We start from the raw sequence: 20784 nt of genomic DNA on the forward strand, positions 1-20784 counted from the left end.
TTGTATGTTATTAAAAAAGAATGTACCTATTTATCTAACACATTTTAATTTGTTTTAACTCCCAATTATTCCTACTTAATATTCTTAAGTGAAGTTAATAAACTAGCACGGCAAACTACTATTTTTATTAATATAATGACATTCATATTAATAAAAATAGTAGCATGGCTTGTTTAGCTATGACAATAATGACAACATTTATTCAATGATCACTTCATCGTCGCCCTGAAGAAAGAAAGGGACTAAGGTTTCCTTCGAGCAATTTTTCTAGACACGTTTTTAGGAGGGGAGAGTGCAGTCTCCTTTAATGTATGTCTGGCCAAGAGAATTGATTGTATCTTTGCTCTGACCATCGGCCACGTAGTTAACGCAGTTTACAACAGATGGCGCTGTGTTTTGCTTAACGAGAATATTCGGTCGGAATTGTATGCATAAGCTTATCCTTTGTTTAGATCAATGGTCCTGACTAATTGCGGACGCGATGAGAATTGATATCAGAGTACGAAGAGGCCGCCTTACCCGCAAACACGTACTAAATGGCGCACTAGGTACTAGCCTTTTATTGGGATGTTTTTAGAGAACACTCTCTTTTTCCTAATAGACAACCAAATTTAACAGCAAGTTTTCTATTAGAGAAGAAGTTGTGATTTTTTTCTCTTCTTTAGGACAGTTACGATTTATGAAAATGATAAAGAATTTTTTACACATATTTTATAACTTGTTAATATGTAAAAACACGTACCAAAATTTATTAGTAAACCTTCTTCCTTGAGGTAGCTATTGACGCTATTGTTATTGTTAAAATACTCCTAAAATAACTTATTTTAGATGCTCGAATCAACGTGCACTGGTTGTACACGTGAATATTCTAACATAAACAGCATGTGTTGATTTCCAAACTATGCGTCTATGCGTCGTTGCATTAACCACGACTCCATTAGGGAAACTACAAACTAATATTGGCTTTAGCAACACTAACAATAATATTTTAATTGCATTTTCTTAAGTCATGATTATGATCAAAATAGATAGAGATAGATACTATTTCAGTACGGTTCTTCAACAGTCGGATCGCTATCCTTTGGCAGTCATTTTCATTGTAATATGAACTGTACTTACCTACTTATCGCTCCAGCTCATTGCAGCATTTTTTTCTAGACAATGTCTAGGTGAATGCGAGGTTGGCTTTTTCTTAAGAATTTATTTTACCTAGACTTCTTTAGGTGGTTTTAATACCCTAAGGAGTCATGAAATAAAACTATGAAAACGGATTATATCGCGTATATTGAATTTATAATACCCGTGACCCGTTGACCACGAACGCTGTAAAGGGTTCGAAACGTCGGGATGTATTATAAATTCAATATACGCGATATAATCCGTTTTCATAGTTTTATTTCATGAGTAACTATCGCGGTAACCGAAGACAATATTACCCTAAGGAGTGTTTTTGGACACATCTTTCCGAGGAAAATGAGCGAAAGATCTCCAAATGGTCGAGGTGCCAAAAGAAATATGTAGACTCGATTAAATTATTATTTTTCATCTTCAGTATACAATTTTTCATGTACTTATCTAATTATTAATTTACGTATTTGTACCCAGGTTGGGTCTCACGCACGACGGCGAGAATCAGTGCGCAGCAGCGGCGCAGCGCGGCTCGGTGATGGCGCCTACCGTACTCGCGTCGCTTCACAACTTCTCCTGGTCTGCCTGCTCCAAGAAACAGCTACATGACAAGGCCAAGTCAGTACCTTCCTGAATTTCTATTCAAACCACAAGAACTAGTACCCGTGTACCACGAGTCACTCACAGTGTCAACACTGATTATAATTATACGCTAACGTCTACGTAATTTACTTTCTATACATCTCGCTCGCACTAATATGCCAGTACGAGCAAGATGCATAGCAAGTAAGTTACGTTCACGCTAGCGTTTATGTCAGTGCCAAACTGGTGGTAACTGTACAGTTCGTGGTGATACTCTGTGACTGAAACGGCGCCGACTACTCACGTCGCTTCACAACTTCTCCTGGTCCGCCTGATCCAAGAAACAACTACATGACAAGGCCCAGTCAGTACCTTCCTAAATTTCTATTAAAATACCAGAACCAGTTCGTGGTGACACTCCGTGTCTCAGTAAACTTTGTATAAAAAATCGCAGACTGTACTGTCTGTACTTTCGTCGCTTCACAGGTTCTCTAGCTTCTCCTGGTCTACTAGCTACAATGCAACATGACTCGGCCAAGTTAGCACTTTATGAATAGAACCACTTCTGGGGTGGCGCTCTATGGGTTGGTGAAGGTACTGACTATGCAAGCCACAGCTGTCTCTGAACAACTAAGAGAGTAAAGAGAGTTCGAATAAGATCGGACACCAGGTAAGATCGTATGATTCAAAATTTCGCCTGTTGCAGGACTTTTTTTAATGCTCGCAAGTTAATGTAATGCGCCATTTTGTCCCGCACCCCCCTTCAGTCCGCACTTGTTGCTCTGTCTGACAAGTCGCTTGATATGTGCCGTTAAGTGCAAACGTCTTAAAAATGTGATTTTATTTTTTGTCCGGAAATATCCCTAACTATTTTTTTAATAACTGATAATTTAAAGCGTTATTTGTTTCTTTTACGGATTGCATGTTATATTTATTAAATTTGTGACAAATCTGCTGTATATTTGGAATTTTGATACGATGCCTGTAAGCTAAGATTCGGTCTTACCCAAAGGGGTAAAAGATCGGATGCTAATCATGCGATCTTAAATTCTTAGGAATGCTCGCACTTTTTACTTGTCACCATGATTAATAATTTAGGTATTAAATGTGATTAATATTAGATATTAAATCACAATAAAATATTAATCACAATAAACCTCCCAAATCATCTTGTATTGATCGCTACACTTAACCAAGTAACGCTGTCACATAATTAGTCGATCTAAAAACAAATATGTTTCTATCTTTATCTATACATATAATAAAGCGGAAGAGGATCGAAAGTCTGTACATGGAAAATATTCGAAAAAAAAATTGGCTGGGGATACTTAGAATCGATAACAGAACACGTTCCAACAGTTTTTAGAATTTTTGTCTGTTTATCTGTTTATCTGTTTATCTGTTTGTCTGTTTATCTGTTTATTTGATCGCGCATCACGTGAAAACGGCTGAACGAATTTTGATGCAAACTTTACTAATCTGTCGAGAAAATCCACGGCCAGGTTATAGGCTATGAAAATTTGAGAAATTTCACCCCTAACGGGGTTAAAAAGGGGATGAAAGTTTGTATGGGGTTCAAGGCTTATTTTAAGCTAGCAATTTGAAACTTCGTAAAAAGATATATTATTAAAATACAAGAAAACTCGTTTCAGCGTTTTTGAAAATTCATCCCCTAAGGTGGTGTAAATAAGGTTGAAAGTTTGTATGGAGATCAATTTTTTTTACGAGTGCGTTACTTGAAACTTAGTATATGGGCATATTATTATAATACAGGAAAAGTGATTTCAGCGTTTTTAAAAGTTCATCCCCTAACGGGGTTAAAAGGGGGTTGGAATTTTGGATCCATTACAAATGCTTTGAAACTTCTTAGAAAGGCATAATAGACGATTACAAAAAAGTAACTTCAACGTTTTTGGAAATTTTACCCCTCAGGGGGTTGAAAAGGAGATGAAAGTTTGTCTTGGGGTGCAAATTTTATTTTAAGCTAGGAACTTGAAACTTTGCAAAAAGGTATTATATTAAAAAGCAAGAAAACTACTTTTAGCGCTTTTGAAAATTGATCCCTTAAGGTGGTAAAAAAGGTGTTGAAAGTTTGTATGGAGGTCAAACATTTTTTGAGTGCGGAACTTGAATCTTTATATTAAAGGCACAACGACGACTGGTCACCACAAAAGTACCCTACACTCGATTTAGTCGAAGGTGCAGGTCCTAAAATACAAAAGATTTCCTTTGGCAGGATTGGATGTAAGAAGTGGAGCCACCAACATTTGTGATGTAAATATGTAAAGGGGGAGTCTCAACTTTATCTTGATATCTATATCATTTAAGCTACTAGGCCAAGTTTGGTATCATTTTCGTATAAATCAGGGATGCCGAATTGCCGAATTCATTTATGATATCAAAATGACACCATTCCGAAGTAAAAACCCAAAAAATATGAAAAAAATACTTTTTTAAATTCCTATTTACGCTTAAACCGGTCAATCACGCTGAACCAATTTAATTTTGAATAAGGTCGAAAAAAACTGTTGATTTTGGAGTGTAGTTTTATTTAGCGGTAGCTAATTGTAAAATATTTTATCTGGACTACAGTCCTCTAGCGTATCCATCTGACAACAGAACAGAACTCATATAGTGTTAGTACAAAAGTTATAATATGCTACCTATATCTATGTATTAAATTTTTTATTTAGGTGAAGAATTCTCGAATTTAAAAGAGCTAATTAAATAAAAAAATTATTGTAGCAAAAATATTTTTAATATTTAGTTAGAAATGAAATGTTAATCGTTTTTAAATATATCTAGTTTTTTGAGAAAACAATTTAATTTTAAATTAATTTAATTAAAAATTTCATTAAAAAATTTTTTAAAGGGCCCCAGATATAGCTTTCCCCCGAATACACTAAGCTGCTTTGTACACTGTGTAGTAAAACAATAAATACCTAAAAAAAACTAATTAAAACTAATTATTTTAATGATGCGCTGGGCTCATGTAATTGGTTCCAACGCCTCATTAGGCCGGTCCGCACAGATCAAAATGTATGAGAAATCTACATTAATTCTCACATTAGAGATTTTTTGAGATGTGATTACCTATGTTACAAATAATATATTTTGAAAAAAATCTCCACAAAATATGTCAATTTGTTTTTATAAATCCAAATTATTACTAAAATAGAGAAATAAACCAAAACATCAATCCCCACACTAGAGATTTTCTAATATGCTGTTCTCAGGCATATACTCATTAAGTATTTATATTTTCTTCCAGCTTGGCACAGAAACCTGCCCCCAATAACTTTCTTTATTAAATTTTTTTTTTACATAAAAATAACAACTAATGTGTACATAAAAATTATATGTTAATTAAGCTCTTTATATTTACTATATTCTACAGAAAAATCTCTAACGTAAATGAATCCGTTTAATTACTATTAACCATTTTTGTTTCGATTTTTTTTTGTTGCTTATAGAAAATGGACACGACTTTTGTTTCACCTTCATAAATCTCTTACTCATATTAGTGTAATAACAAAAAAAATCTCACGTATATGTAATATTGTATGGAATACAACCATAATTATTACGACGTCCAAGCTATTTAAATTACCCACGCAGGCACTAACTGACGGGTACTGATTCACTGTAGAGAACGTTTGATCGACTTCCATATCTCCGTCTCACTTCAATGTTCGCGGTAGACGATCGGTCCGCTTGAACTGCCGAGAGTTCGCGATGCGGTCGACCGTTAATTCTCCCATGACTAACTTACCCAGTTTCATCGGTACGCGTAACGATTGTTTACGCATGTTTAATTTTGATTGCGCGCTTACTTAACACACCTCAGGCAAAGCTCCGATAAAACGCGCAATGCATACATTGCGGCATATATCTCACGTATGTCAGCTATGAGGCTATGACATAGCAATGACAGACAGTGGCAGTTAGTGCCAAATTAGAATACAGACTTTTTTACCAACCATAAAGTTTAGTGCAAAGAGAATTTTAAACTCCTTAGTGAAAACCTCACGGTTTGTGCGAAATTGAGCGTTAAGCTATGCTATGCTATGCTAATAAAGATGATGGTGTGATTTACGGAAATTAATAATATATATAATTTATTTTATTGTATAATACATTCCCGTTTCATTTACACCCAATATTATATCTTTTTCCGTAATCAAATGCGTTTATAATTACTGTAACCGTCTGTGTAGTGTACCATAATATACGCGATGGTTTGTCCTCCGGGCCCAAAATCGATGATCCCCTTTGATTATTTATTTTAAATGAACGTCAAAATCCAGACAGGAAATTTGATTTTGACATTTATGGCTACTGCCGTAGCAGTCGACAGCAATGTCGCGCTTCAATATTGCTGCAGTCGACTGCATTGCTGCAGAAATCGTGAAAAAGGTCATTCAATTCAATGGGTAGTAGGGTTATGAGATGAAATGACGCAATAATGAAACTTTAGTTAATTAACAATATTATATTAAATCATTATTACATACTATTTTACTCGCAAAAAGGTTTACTACCAACATACTTCTTGGTGCCCAAATGAAATAAATAGTACATTTCGATGCTAGTGCGGAAAGTATGTCATTACTTCACGAGTACCGAGATAGGTATCTTGGCAAGACTCGGGACGAGTGAAGAATGACATTTCCGCACGTGTATCGAACGACGTTTTTTAACACAGTTGCGAAAAAATAAAAAAAACAACAAGTGAGGAATAAAAACAACAAGTAAGGAATAAAAACTTGGAAACTTAAAACGCCGCTTAGTAAGAAAAAACGCCTCTTTTTTGACAGGCGTTTCGGCAGCTATTCCTTTAAAGTGATATTTTCCAGAATGAACAATAAATGGGCTACATTGTCCATTTTTTTATTTAGTGCAAATCGCCACACTGTAATTGTAACAGGGAAAATTGTCACAAAAAATTACATAACATTTAATTTTTTTGTAAACAACTCATTTTTTTTTGTATGGAAAGGTCTAATATTTTTTTCAAAAATGAATTCCTCGTTCCTAAATTATACGAAAATGATATATAAGTTGCCCTAGTTGCTAAGAACAGGAAGAAATATAGCATAGATTGGACTTGGGGAGCCGACCCTTTCACCCCCCTTTTGGGGGGCGTTACGATCTCGTGGCTACCGGGCTGAATCAGTTTTATTTGCCCTAAGGAACAATCAATCGTGCCAAGCGGCATCGCCTGAGACAAAAGTGCATACTCAATGCGCTTACTTACCACTATAATTTAATAATCAAATTAATGGGCCCTGGAGGAAAATTCTCTGAAAACCTTAAGTTAGCTCATTTTACTTAAAGGAGTCATTCTTTTATTTTTTTAAATAAACTAAATTGCATTCAAAGGTTTTTAATTTTTTTTCAGTTTTGCGTGTCTAAAAATATTCTTGAGTACTAAATATTCGATTTTATGGAAATATTGTACGACAGACGAGTGTAAGACCTAATGTTTCTTGAAGAAATGTTATCATTAACATTAACTGTATCGACTAGTAGAATAAAATAGGGAGTGTTTATTGTTTGGAATTTTTAGTCGGTTCGATTCCCAGGCGAGACAAGCGAATTTCAAAAAACCTTTGAATGCAGTTTTGTTTCTTTTTAAAAATAAAATGAGCTAACTTAAGGTTTTAAGGCACTTTCCCTTCAGGGCCCATAAAAAAATCCACACTGTATATTCAGAGCACGTCTTAATCTCAACTGTTAGACCTTAGACTAATATAACTTGATCCCAAGTTTCCTTACAATTATACGTAATCGAGGGCCAGGTTCATACTGGTTTCATGTCGCGATGCGCTCGCTGACAAATACCAAGCGGTAAGAATTGCTGACATTTGCGTCTTTTCACTCTCACAGCTCCCGCTACTAAAAGCATCGGATGACAGGATCGTTGAAAAGGGACAAACATATCGTTTGATGTTACGTTACTCTTCTCGTGAATTGTCAAAATTTAAAATTCGAAATTAGCATTATAATTTGTCCGGGCGGCTATTCGAAGTATAAGTGGACGGTCCTTACTAACCAGTAAGATTCAGATCAAGCATAATAGATAGTTGTAAGACTCCAAGGGTCTATTTATATCTGACACAGCATCCAGTATTCTAAACGTTTTGTGAATAGATATAAAAATTTGACAGCTATCGTTTTTCATATAAAGAGAGACACTTAATGCATTGAACTATTGAACCTTAACGCAATGCCATAAGCCATAAGGTATACTTTCCTAATATACCTTGAGGCTAATTCGAACTTTGTTATTAAAGATATCATTTTTTTAATTTGCGTGTGCGTTTCGCTCGTACTAGTTAAAATATGTTTTGGAGCGAGCGAGACGGTCGGGCGAATGATAACAAAATGATATATTATTGACATCTTAAATAAAGTTCGAATTGGCCTCTGTGAATGCCTGGAAATACCGCATACTTTTTAATTTTTTTATGCTGGAAATTGATTTAATTATCGAGAGAAAAATGAATACGTTATTCTTCCATAACTTGTGCAGTTACTGGCAAAAAACTAGAAATGTCCATTAATTGTGCAGAACATTATTTGCTGTTTGTTTCCAAAATCTTGCTGCTATTCTACAAATATAGTAGTGACTCGGGAGATTTTTAAACATGATCGATACAACTACTTCATAACCACCATAGTAAACTTTTCTCTCGGTGTGGGAGTTCCTCGGTCATGAAAAACTTACAAAATAATAATTTGTTTCAATAAATCTATAATTTACATTATTGTCGAGAGATATTCTGACCGTGTAGTCGTATAAGCTTCATAACCCATTCTACGAAAAATATCTTATGTGGGAATTATTGTTTAAGTAGTATAAAAGATTTAAAAAAAAGTTTTATTTCTCAAAAACGGGAACTGATATCAAGTTGTTACTTTACAGACGGGTATTCAATATGATATAGAATTCACCCATGTAGAAAAATTTGAGTGTGCATTTAATGTAACTTAAACTTTATATTGACTCCACTACATCAGTGGGGCCACTCTGACGACAAATGCGTTTAGGAGACCGTTGGTGCTACCCTGCAATCTATGCAATAGGGATGCCGCTCTTTTACGTATAATAGCGTATAGCGTATTTATGGTGTCAATGAATCCACTAGGGTTCATTGCCCCACATGAGTTCATTGACCCAACACCTAAAAGTTTGACAACCATAATTTCTTGAATGTTGAGTGCACGGTGTAAGATCGGACAGAAAAAAAATGCAAAAATAAAACAAAAATCATGTCGTATCTGATAGCCCGTACTACTAGGCTCATTCTTCTATCTATAAGTGTGTTAATCAGTGGGTAAGACCAGGTATTTTTCAAAAGTAAACTATAGTACCGGCAATAGGGCCGAGCTTATAGGCTCGACCGTTCTTACACCGTCAGGTAAAAAATACGCAAAAAAATAAGCCATTAAACGCTCACTATGACTGCATTTAAAACACGTCCGAAACCTATCCACAAGCTGAGAAAAAAAAATCCAACATCATCTATTCTCAACCCACCTAAAAACGCCCGAAACTTTTCCGAACTCACCTTACCTGCGGAACAAGACCGTCAGAAGTTTTGTCTTTTTTTATTAGCATATTCTGACTATCTGCTGCACGTTTCTTACGTGGACGTTCATCCAGCTCTTGCCTATATCGTCATCCGATACAGTGTAGGAGCTACCCACACTGCGTTTCGGCTGTTTTCATATGATGGAAACACCGCAAACAACAATTTATTGCCACGAAAAAAAAGGAGACTGGAAGGAAAGAAATACGAGGCCTGATAACAAACTGTAGGAGTTCGGGTGGCGCACTAAACTGGTAATCCTGAGGTCCCGTATTTCATTTTCGGACTAGGTCAATGCGTTTTTTTTAACCTTTTCGAGGCCGTGTCAAACTCAAAATAATAACTAAAGCATAGAAGCTGTGCAAAAATGCTTCGCAAATATGTATACCCGTCCTTTACTTCCTTACGAATTAGATAATGTGTCGAAAAGAGATGCATATATGCTTGTTATTCCTCATTTGTGTAGGGTGTCACAAGTTTGATAATTTGCTAGAGATGTAACTGTGTCGACTTTTTATATCGATAAATTATGCATAAGTTTATGTGCCGTGTAAAAAAAATATCACGAAATTGGCAAATTGATAATAGTCTGGCTAATGAAAGTTGAACCTGAAAAAACGCGGCAATTTCAAGAAATCTGTAGCAGGCGGCTCGTTGAATACAAGGATTGCATAACTTTTATACTTTTTATAATTTTCATATTCTAAAAATCATAAAAAGTATAAAAATTATGCCATTCTTGTAATCAAAGAGCCGCCTGATATGAGGATTAATGCATGTACCTAATATAGCTTGTATCTCATTTGCAGTCTACCACTCAGATCCGTCTAACTATACCGCTCGTTTTTTTTATCACTAGAAAAAAGGCGAGCTATCTTAACGTGTCGTTTTATCGAAAAATATTTTGAAAATAAGTCACAACAAATATAATATACGATCATTTGTTACATACTTTTGCTTTCATAAGTCAAATATTGCTATATTTATAAAAAAAACTTGTCAATAAAAAGACACGTGGAAATGGTTTACCTTTTCTTCCAATGCTAAAAGAGTAAGTACTTATAGTTTCTAGTCATGTACCAAATAGGAAATGAAAATAAACGTTCGTGTAATATATATATTTTTTTAATAATAGGGAATATTACGCGAAACTCGGCACTACCACAATCTAAGGGTCTATCGCGAAACTAGAAAATCGAACTTTCGTTATCTAACATCTCTGTCACTCTTGCGTATTCGAGCGATAAAGAGGCAGCTAGATAACGAAATTTCGGATTCGAGTTTTCCGGTAGGTCCCCTGAAAACTTGTCAAAAACCTGTTAAAGGTACAGTATGAATAAGTTACTCTACGGTGCACTAAAAAAGCTAGTGCTGCACTCTGGTGGCAGAACATTGCAGTAATATTCCCTATTCCTCGTCCTTTGGAAATCTGAAATAAAAAGTTGAGTTTTGTGAGATAGGTAAACCAACAATATTAATAAAAGGAACATTCATCAATGATCATTAATGTCTTTTTTATTAGGGATCCGTACCCAAAAGGATAAAAACGGGACCCTATTATTAATACTTCGCTGTCCGTCTGTCTGTCACCAGGCTGTATCTCATGAACCGTGATAGCTAGACAGTTGAAATTTTCACAGATGATGTATTTCTTTTGCCGCTATAACAACAAATACTAAAAAGTACGGAACCCTTGGTGCGCGCGACCGACCCGCACTTGACCGGTTTTTAGTTTTAGTTTTTAGTTTAGTTTTTAGTATTATACTATAGTCTGGCAATTAAGTAAGAACAAAGAAAACTATAGGTACAGTCGAAGGCAAAAATATCGATCCAGAGAAATGGCTCAAAAATATGTGAACGCAATTTTATTGTCTGAGCGTACACATAGTTTGGGACTTTGGGAATGTATATATATCTATGCCCTTGACTGTACTCATCAATTAAAATGAGACAGTCCTGGGCCAAAATATAAGAAAGCTGTAATGTAAATGTCGTTAGGTTATTGATCTGAGGTCGATACATCACTATGCCAAAAATATAACCTTTCATACTTAGCAAAGTTCGAAAATATATGCAAAAATCTATATAGACTTGAATGCAAGTAATAATTACATAAACAACATATCGATTTCAATGTTTAGGGTCAGGTCCTATAAATTAATTTCTTCAAAATTTAACAAAACTCACCGATTAAAGGTTATCGGCTCGTGCGTATTTTCTTTTCTTCCTGTATGCGATTTACAGCCCTCGATCACACAAGACATTATCACAAAGGGAACTTCAAACCATTACAAATAAAAACTCAGCACGTTTTCCAACAATCTTTCAGGAATAGCAACAATATAATTAAAATAAACCAAGATGTCCGCTGAAATTCCCGAAATATTTCAACTAAAATAATACGACTATGTCAAGTTGTTACAGTTGACACCTACCTGTGAAATAACGAACATATATTTTATTTGGCTGGATTATATTTGACATTTTCCTCAGTTCATCTTATGACAATACTGAAAAAAACGAAAGAACTTGCGGATTGTTGTCTCACTCACTCATAGACAATAAGTGATAGCGTGTTGTGAATATGATACCTTTTACCAAGCTTTTATTTTTGCCCGGCTTCTATGCTTTAGTTATTATTCTGAGGTGTCAAACACAAAAGCTGTCATCCAGACGCCACGTCACCGAAGTATCAAAATTGAAATTGAACTTTATGCATATGCATGTAGGTCTATGTTGATCTGTGGTCTATGACCGATTAATCGGTCTTTGGCGTTGAACATACGGTGCGTATATATCGGTCATTGTCGTGCAAAAAGTAAAACTTCATCTTTGTATTTGTTAACTGAAATAAATATCATATACGAAGGAAAAAATGACCAAAGCCTCCAGTGTCCAGAGCTGGAATCGAACCAGCGCAGCGTACCCCGTTTACCGGACAGGTGCCTGAACCGCTCGGCTATCCGGCCACGGTGGCATGGGTCGAAATTTCCAAGTATATGACAATTCCCGAAGGCTTGTATTTTTTGTATTTGTTTGTAAGCTCTTGGTAAAAAAAAATGTTTTCGTCAAAATTACCTTTGATTACCGCGATAGTTACTCATACTCGTAAAATAAAACTATTTTAACGGATTATACGCGATATACGTTAAAATAGTATTATTTCATGAGTATTGGTGCTGGGATATTGCGACTTTTATTCAATGTTCAAAATAGTTGTAGGTAGGAATCTAGGAATTTAAATTGTATATCACATAAAGTAAGCCAATCTTCGAAGTTCCTGCTCAGTTGCAATTCCAGCTGCTTTAAGTTAAAGCTTGATAAGTTTAGTTTTCGTTCTTAATTACTGTTTTTGTACTCGAGTACTTTCAATGCCTTGAAAGTTGTACCTATATTTATTTTATGGAGCTCCGAGGCTAACTCGTTGTTTATTCTTCCAAAAGTAATTAAATACCTAAGTTTCAATTTGAAACCCAGTAAAGTTTATAGGTACCACGTACCGACAAATAAAAAATCAGTAGTTTTCATTTATTTATGTTTTTAATTTCATTTCATTTATTTATTCTCTCATATAAGCTTACAGTAATACACCAAATCGCTTACACTGTAAACATTATGCATAATTAATTAACAAATATAAAATTCTGACACAAATAACACCATAGAATTACAAACTACATTTCTATGTAGTTGTAATTAGTGTTTTGTTGTTCTTCTGAGCAACAAAACACTAATTACCTATACAGTTAAACAAGCAAGTCAAACATAAAGAATAATATATATATATATATATATATATATACGGTCGAATTGTGATAACCTCCTCCTTTTGGGAAGTCGGTTAAAAATAATAAAACAGCGTAGTCAAAAAACAATAAAATTATTATTAATGTTTAAATTCAATAAAAAACCGCGTGGGTAGGTACAGTCGAAGGCAAAAATATCGACCCACACAAATGGCTCAAAAATATGTGAACACGACTTTATAAAGTTGTGTTCACATATTTTATATTGTCTAAGGTGTAAGAGCGTACACATATTTTTGAAACTTTGGGAATGTATATATATTTATGCCCTTGACTGTACCTAGTCTTCAAAAGAAAGAATTTTATATACCTGATACTATTTACAATACTTACTTAATGATAAAAACAAGCTCCGTACCGGCCGTATGCTATACTGGCACAGTGTCATGTGTAGGTAGGTACCTACTTGTAACTTTAAAGGTGTCACATGCGCATTGCCGAACCTTTATGAATATATATGAGGAATCGTTGTTATTGTTGCTTAAGGAACATGCTTCTTACTTCTATAATTTACATCAAATGTTTGTTTCCTACATATAACTATCACTACATATAACTACATATATCGCTGAAGGCGAACTTAAAAAAGCTATGGCTTTCAGACGGAACTTCGGAACTTCGGAACTAAAAGATGTGTGCGGTTAAGTAGTTGTTTATCATATGTATTATATCGTATAGAACGTATTATATGTATTATATATTATAACTATATATGACTGTTAATATATTTGTTTTATTTTACATAAATCCCATGCCCATGCTATATACTGTAGGTTATAGGTTTACCTGTCTTTTAGGAAACTAAATATTTTCTTTTATGCCGTTTAGTACAGCTTTGATGTCTACCGTTCTCCAACTCTCCCTCAATTGCTCAAAGGTTAACTGGAAGAGATCCCTTAAGGGATAAGTTCGCCTTTGTACATATGATGCGTTTTTCTCGTGTTTTATGTTTATTTTTGTACAATAAAGAGTTTTACTACTACTACTACTATAACTATTACTAAAATTACTACTATAATAATGCCAAGGAATTTGTAGCTTGTAGGAATGTAACGTGTCTATTTGAACAGAAAAACGTCCGTTGCATCACGTTGAATTTCTTTAATGAGCTTAACTGGAGTGAATGGGGCGTTGCGAGCACAACGAAGCCCATTTAAGTTAGTTGGCTTGCTACATTTATAAAGTTGTTCGTATGATCAATATTCTTGGTAATAGAATACAGCTCTCACTTTGTTAAGTATCGTTAAAGTACCTACCGCGTCTCTTGAGAATACACGAGCCGTAAGTTTTAACTGAGTAATTATGTGAAGTTTATATATGAAGGGTACACGAAAAGTACGAGTACATGTCTAGTCACTTTTTTCGGAAAATGAGATTTTTATCTCATAATGTAGAGCTCTTCATGAACTATTAGTTATATGTTTTGCTACTACTGTATGATATATGTAACACAACTTTATTTGTTAAAAAAAACCTTATGACGGAATTAACATACATTTTGACATTATTCCAAATTTTGAAATCGCGATTACTCAAAATGTTACTAAAGTGACTAGACATATTCTTTCTGTGTACCCTTCATATGTACTTAGATACATACATAGTAGATGTTTACCTATTATGCTCTAATGACAATAATAAGCAACAGGCGGTCTCTAGGCTAAAGAGTTATCTCTTTTAGATACCGTTAATTAATAATTAGAAATAAATAGATATTGCATCTAGTGCCGCTTTAAATGTTGTTTTTTTTCAGCATATCTACGTGAAAGTAACTTTGTTAATTAGTCCCCATCCATAACTTTGAGCTTCTTCTTCCTCGCGTTATCCCGGCATTTTGCCACGGCTCATGGGAGACTGGGGTCCGCTTGACAACTAATCCCAAAAATTGACTTAGGCTTTTTTACGAAAGCGACTGCCATCTAACCTTCCAACCCAGCGGGGAAACTAGGCCTTATTGGGATTAGTCCGGTTTTCTCACGATGTTTTCCTTTACCGAAAAGCTACTGGTAATACTGATATTTCGTAAATACCTAAGATCCGAAATACTCATTGGTACGAGCCGGGGTTTGAACCCGCGACCTCTAGCTCTGGATTGAAAGTCGCACGCTCTTAACGCTAGCGCTGGGCCATCAGCGCTTATTCATAACTTTGAGCTTGTTTATAAGTAAATAATAAATCCGTCAAGGGCCTCAAGGGCGTCAAGGGTCGAATAAGATAAAGGAACTATAAGTAACAATTTAAGTTAAATTGTTCCTCGGCAGTTATTTAGTTTCACAAATTCATTATTACGTCGCAGACGAAGGAGATAGTATCTACCGCAAGTAATGTAAGACTAAGTGTGTAAGTAGCATATCTCCCTTAAAGGGAATAAGAATTACGTAATATGTAACACGACGAAACGAGGAGTGGCGGAACAATTAGTGACAATTTGGAGTACCTACTACCTAGCTGCACTTTAATAAGGTCCTGACAAAGCGGACAACCTAACGCCGAGACGTACTGGAGACACGTCTATTTGACTAACAGTCAACTCTAATTTGAGAGGTTTTACGTATTAAGACGAAAGTGGAGGACACGCGCGAATGTATGGAGAGGCGGCCGTCCCTTTTCCTCTTAAGGAAGGTTCTAAAAGCCCTAACACAATTTTTTTGGTGGAACAAGTTCAGTGTAAAATATCACTCGTTGTGTCGTTTCTAAATTCATTTTTAATTCGAAATCAGAGAGAGTTAACAATTTTACATTTTATTTTAGATAAAAATAAATACCCTAGCTATTAATATAGCAAGTTTTCTTTATACATAAGTTACCTATAATTAATGTACCTATATACTAACTTGAGAATAATAAAAGCTTTCGTATCGCGATTTACAAATACCTAACAAAAATAAAAAAATATATAAAAATAAGTAAGGCAGTTCAAAATAACGATAAGGTGTATTCGGGTAATTTCGGAAATTGTTGTAAGGATTCACCGTGTGCATTCAGTTCTACGATTGCAGATTGTAAAAATACTTGAGTATTCCAGGAAATGGTGGTGCCTGCACACCCGCAGCCAGGACGACGGGGTGGAGCTGGGCGGCGCCCGGGAGCTACCCAAATACGCCTTCACAATGGACGAGCAGTGCCGAACCGAATTCGGTGACGGGTGAGTCTTAAGGCTCATTTAGACGGTGCGTTAACTCGCATGCGATTTTAGTTGGGTTAGGTTAACGCAATGTAATGAAACTCGCTTGCGAGTTGTCGCATCTAAATAAATGAGAGGACATTCAATTTGTCAGTGTTTATGAAAACATGTACCAAATACCGCAAAACTTGTGATAATATAATAATAAATCATTTATTTCGAGTAACTTTTACAGACTCATAGCTTGTGTTAGTAAGTACTTATAGCTCTGTTAATGCTTACATCTATCACTATATATACAGAATAATTATTATCATAAAATTAACATTACAACAAATAAATAAAAACAATATTGAAATAAACTTAGTTATGTTTCTAGAAGTACATACCCAAGTAGCTTATACATAATAAGTACTTCTAGAAACATGCATGTCCTCACAGTGCCTCATATATGGGCAGTCAAACCTCTCGGCTATCAACCGCAGGATGGGGTTGGGGCTGGCCCGCACCCGGCGCACCAGGGATGTGTGATACATGAACGCCGTTAAAAGAATATTAACATGTCTGAAACTGTTTTACGTTTACTTAGCTTCACACCGAATTATGTGTCGTACAAAATACCAATTTATGTGAATATTTATATTTTTTGAAAGCTGATTCTAAACCACTTCAGAGCTAACAAAAAACCACTGTCTGGATTAAAAGCATGTCTCAGATTTTTTTTAAACAGTAAGTTGTGAATAACAATAAAATAAGCCCTACCTATATAGAAAATATTCAAAGCTCAGGTACAAATACTTATTCATGCCCAACAAACAAATAAATTACCTTACCAGAATTTGAACTCAGGACATCCAACTTCGTTGAAAGGGGTCCCTAGCGACTAGGCGACGGATGCCGTTCGTGATAGACAGCCATGATTAACATTTTTGTCAATAATCGCCTAAGTTGTCGAGACAGTATCTATCGACTGTTTCACTGTAGATTCACTGTATCAAGGTTTAATTATGACTAATCCCCCAAATACAGTTTATTGTTATTCTAAGCAACTCAGTACTGACACAATAGTCCTATATCAATCTTTGGGTGGAACGAAAGAGAGTAATTAATAACCTATACAAGTTACAACCCGGCGCCCTCTGATTAATCAGGTCAGCGCACATACGTAAATTTGAGCAATTTAGGCGGCCAAAAGTCGAATTATTAAAAATCCACATGCTGTTACATAAGCCCTTAATTACATTATCTAGTAGACACAACCCCCACCCCTATTACCTCATTTCATAACTGTTCAGCGTTGGAGGTAATGGCGACCAAATGAAAGCAGGGAATACTGATATCTAGATTTAATGTTTACAGAAGGCTGGTTAGAAAAAGTGAGTTTATCTACATACATGTAGAAGCTTATATAGGTAAGTACAGCGCCACACTATGACACTACGGATTAGTTATGAACTAACATACATTGACATAGCTAACTAAGCTTATTGAGCACTTATACTAGTACACAATAGTTTCGGTAGATGTCACCTTTACATATTATTGGACTGTGGTGCCACCTACAGACGATTGAGAGACATAATCCATCTAGATTAGGTAAGTAGGTATTTAGGTATGCTAATACCTACTTATCTGTTACTTGTTAAGATAGGTCTTAACAATAACGTTAGTGCCGATCAACAGGTAATCGAAATTAGGTCTTCACTCAGCGTACGGATCAGTTCTCGGGGTTCAATTTACTTATGCTTAAACCGGGCAAAAAATCTGCATATTTTAGTGTAGTAAAAGTGATGGATTATGATAATTCAGGTAAGAATCTTTTAATCTAGTATATATTTAAGATAGTTTACGTTAGTAGTAGCACGACTTTAAAAAATATAAGACGCAAAAATGTTATTGGCCGCCTAGATGGCTCAAATCTACATATGTGCAGCCACGCTGACTCTTTAATGCCAGGGCATTATTTAAGAGCCAAAAGATGAATTAAAGCTCACAGAATGTGTGCTGTTATAGATACTGAGTTGTATACACTATTTGATTTAAAATTAATTGATTTCAATAGATTTTTTGGTAAATAAATAAGAGAACATTTATGTAATGATAATCGTGCAATAAATTTATTTGACGTAAATGTTTACATTCCGTTTAACCAGTTTTCAAATCAAATAAACATTACTTGTTCTCATATACATGTATGCTTTTGGAACCTAGTTGAACCATTAGCAACAGCTCCCGCTAGTCCGTAGATACAACATTGTGTATCTAAATTGTTGAACATTTATTTAAACACAATAAAACGAATTAAAAAACGGGCCAAGTGCGAGTCGGACTCGCGCACCGAGGGTTCCGTACTTTTTAGTTTTTTTTAATACTACGTCGGTGGCAAACAAGCATACGGCCCGCCTGATGTTAAGCAGTCTCCGTAGCCTATGTACGCCTGCAACTCCAGAGGAGTTACATGCGCGTTGCCGACCCTAACACTCCTCTCCCTCGAGCTCTGGCAACCTTACTCACCGGCAGGAACACAACACTATTAGTAGGGTCTAGTGTTATTTAGCTGCGGTTTTCTGTAAGGTGGAGGTACCTCCCCAGTTGGGCTCTGCTCTAGATCTGGAATGACATCCGCTATCCTGTGCCCTAACACACAAAGCGACAAAGGTTTTGTTGTTATAGCGGCAACAGAAATACATCATCTGTGAAAATTTCAACTGTCTAGCTATCACGGTTCATGAGATACAACCTGGTGACAGACAGACAGACGGACAGACGGACAGCGGAGTCTTAGTAATGGGGTTTTTACCCTTTGGATACGGAACCCTAACAATAGAACAACAAGTTACCTACCTATTAATTACCTATTCGTATTTTGTCTGGGATGAACGGTGAAGGATAGAAAATGAAAGCTATAATTATTCAACGGACAAGATCACACTGACAGTTAACGTTTACAATTAGCGAATTTTTCATATTTTAACAACGTAAAAATACTCAAGACTGCTGGGAAGATAATCCTCATAGAAAATTTACTGCGCTGCCAAACAACTGTGTAGCCAAATAAAACGAGGGCGAGCGTTACGCTCACAAAGGTTTTTTCACAATCCCCTTGTGAGGGGGGATTAGAACCTAAGTCGAGATCCATTTTGTCATTACAGTTGGACGCCCTCCACGTCTAGGATTTGAAACAGCGGGCGATTAATTGTCATTTAAATAATTAAGAATTTCTACTTTATATATGAACAGTGTTTGTTTATCCACATACCTAGAGAATCATTTCAGTAGTACTTAATCACCTTTAGTCTATCAGGAAGTATTATTATGATAATAAATATTATAAGGATATTTTATTAAGAAAGCTAAAATGATAAATTCAATATTTTTAATTTAAGAGCAGATTGGTTACTTTTTATCTACCAAAACCACTACTAGTGCTATATGTACTTAGTTACGCTTGTATATGTATATGCCAAATTAGGATTACAGTCGTAGGCGTAGAAGATTACGACTAGATACATTTATTTGTAAAGTGGAGTGCTGCTGTAAGCTTTTTACCCAAGAATCAGAGTAATTCTGAACGGATTTGCTAGGAATCAAGAGATTCGATAAAAAAGTTTAACTATTATATATTTTGCCAGTCTCTTTTTTAGTGAGGTAGGTATCTATAATGTATATGAAAAAAAAAACACAAAATGGTCAGAGCGGGCTAAAATTTGATATGTAGGCAGTAATGGGGCTCAAAATAGATCTAGCAATATTTTTTTTTAACAAAAATCCAAAACGGTGGGGATTGTGGACAAATCCAGTTTTTTAATAAATTTCTTCAGCCTCCTCGCTAAAATTACTTAGAAACTGGATTTTTTCATAACCTCTGCCATCTTGGATTTTTCTAAAAATATCGCTAGATCTTTTGGAGCCCCCTAAGTGCCTGCATGCCAAAGTTCAGCGCTCTCGAAACATTTTGAATGATTTTCCACAGATTTCCACTTGCTACGATCCTGGCATACCTCTTTCGCTTCCTTCACTTTCATAACATTCCTCATACACGCTCACCAGTTTAGGGTGCTCTTGACCTGGCCTTTCTTTAGGATTTCCCCGATCTGATCAGAGAAAGTCCGCCGAGGTCTACCCCTTCCAACTCCCACTTCTACTTCTTCCTTATACAATTTCTTTGTTAGCCTTATTTCCATACCAAAAACTTAAAAAATATATATATCGGCAAAAAATAATAGGTAAACTTTTTTACTTAATCTTTTGATAATGCAATAACTACAGAAGGGTGAGGCCAAATTCGGTCAAAATACTCGGGTTCCTGGGTTATTGCATTATTGAGTTAACGGCCCTAATAATATTTTAACTCAATCAGCTTGGACAATTACTTTAGTAAAACAATAATTAAACGACTCGTACTGACTATTATAAATGCTTCTGTATATATCAAAACATGTGTATCGTAAAGTTTAATTAAAATGTTGGTTTGGCAGAAGTATAGGTACTTAAAACAATTAGGCAGTTTGCAGCGGGGGCAGCATGGTTCCATTTTTATCGCCTGTCA

The 20784-nt window shown here is 35.5% G+C and overlaps 1 protein-coding gene across 2 annotated transcripts in view; it reads left to right on the top strand.

Moving 5' to 3' along the window:
• Positions 1-20784, top strand: part of LOC134743659 (A disintegrin and metalloproteinase with thrombospondin motifs 1-like) — a 75126-nt gene that overhangs the window by 24856 nt on the left and 29486 nt on the right. For both annotated transcript variants that reach the window (XM_063677243.1, XM_063677245.1), the window contains exons 5-6: positions 1606-1746; positions 16137-16256. In XM_063677243.1, coding sequence (XP_063533313.1) covers positions 1606-1746; positions 16137-16256 — 261 coding nt within the window. The remainder of the gene's footprint in view (positions 1-1605; positions 1747-16136; positions 16257-20784) is intronic.

This window comes from Cydia strobilella, chromosome 8 (assembly GCF_947568885.1).
Source record: "Cydia strobilella chromosome 8, ilCydStro3.1, whole genome shotgun sequence".
NCBI classification, from domain to species: Eukaryota; Metazoa; Arthropoda; class Insecta; order Lepidoptera; family Tortricidae; genus Cydia; species Cydia strobilella.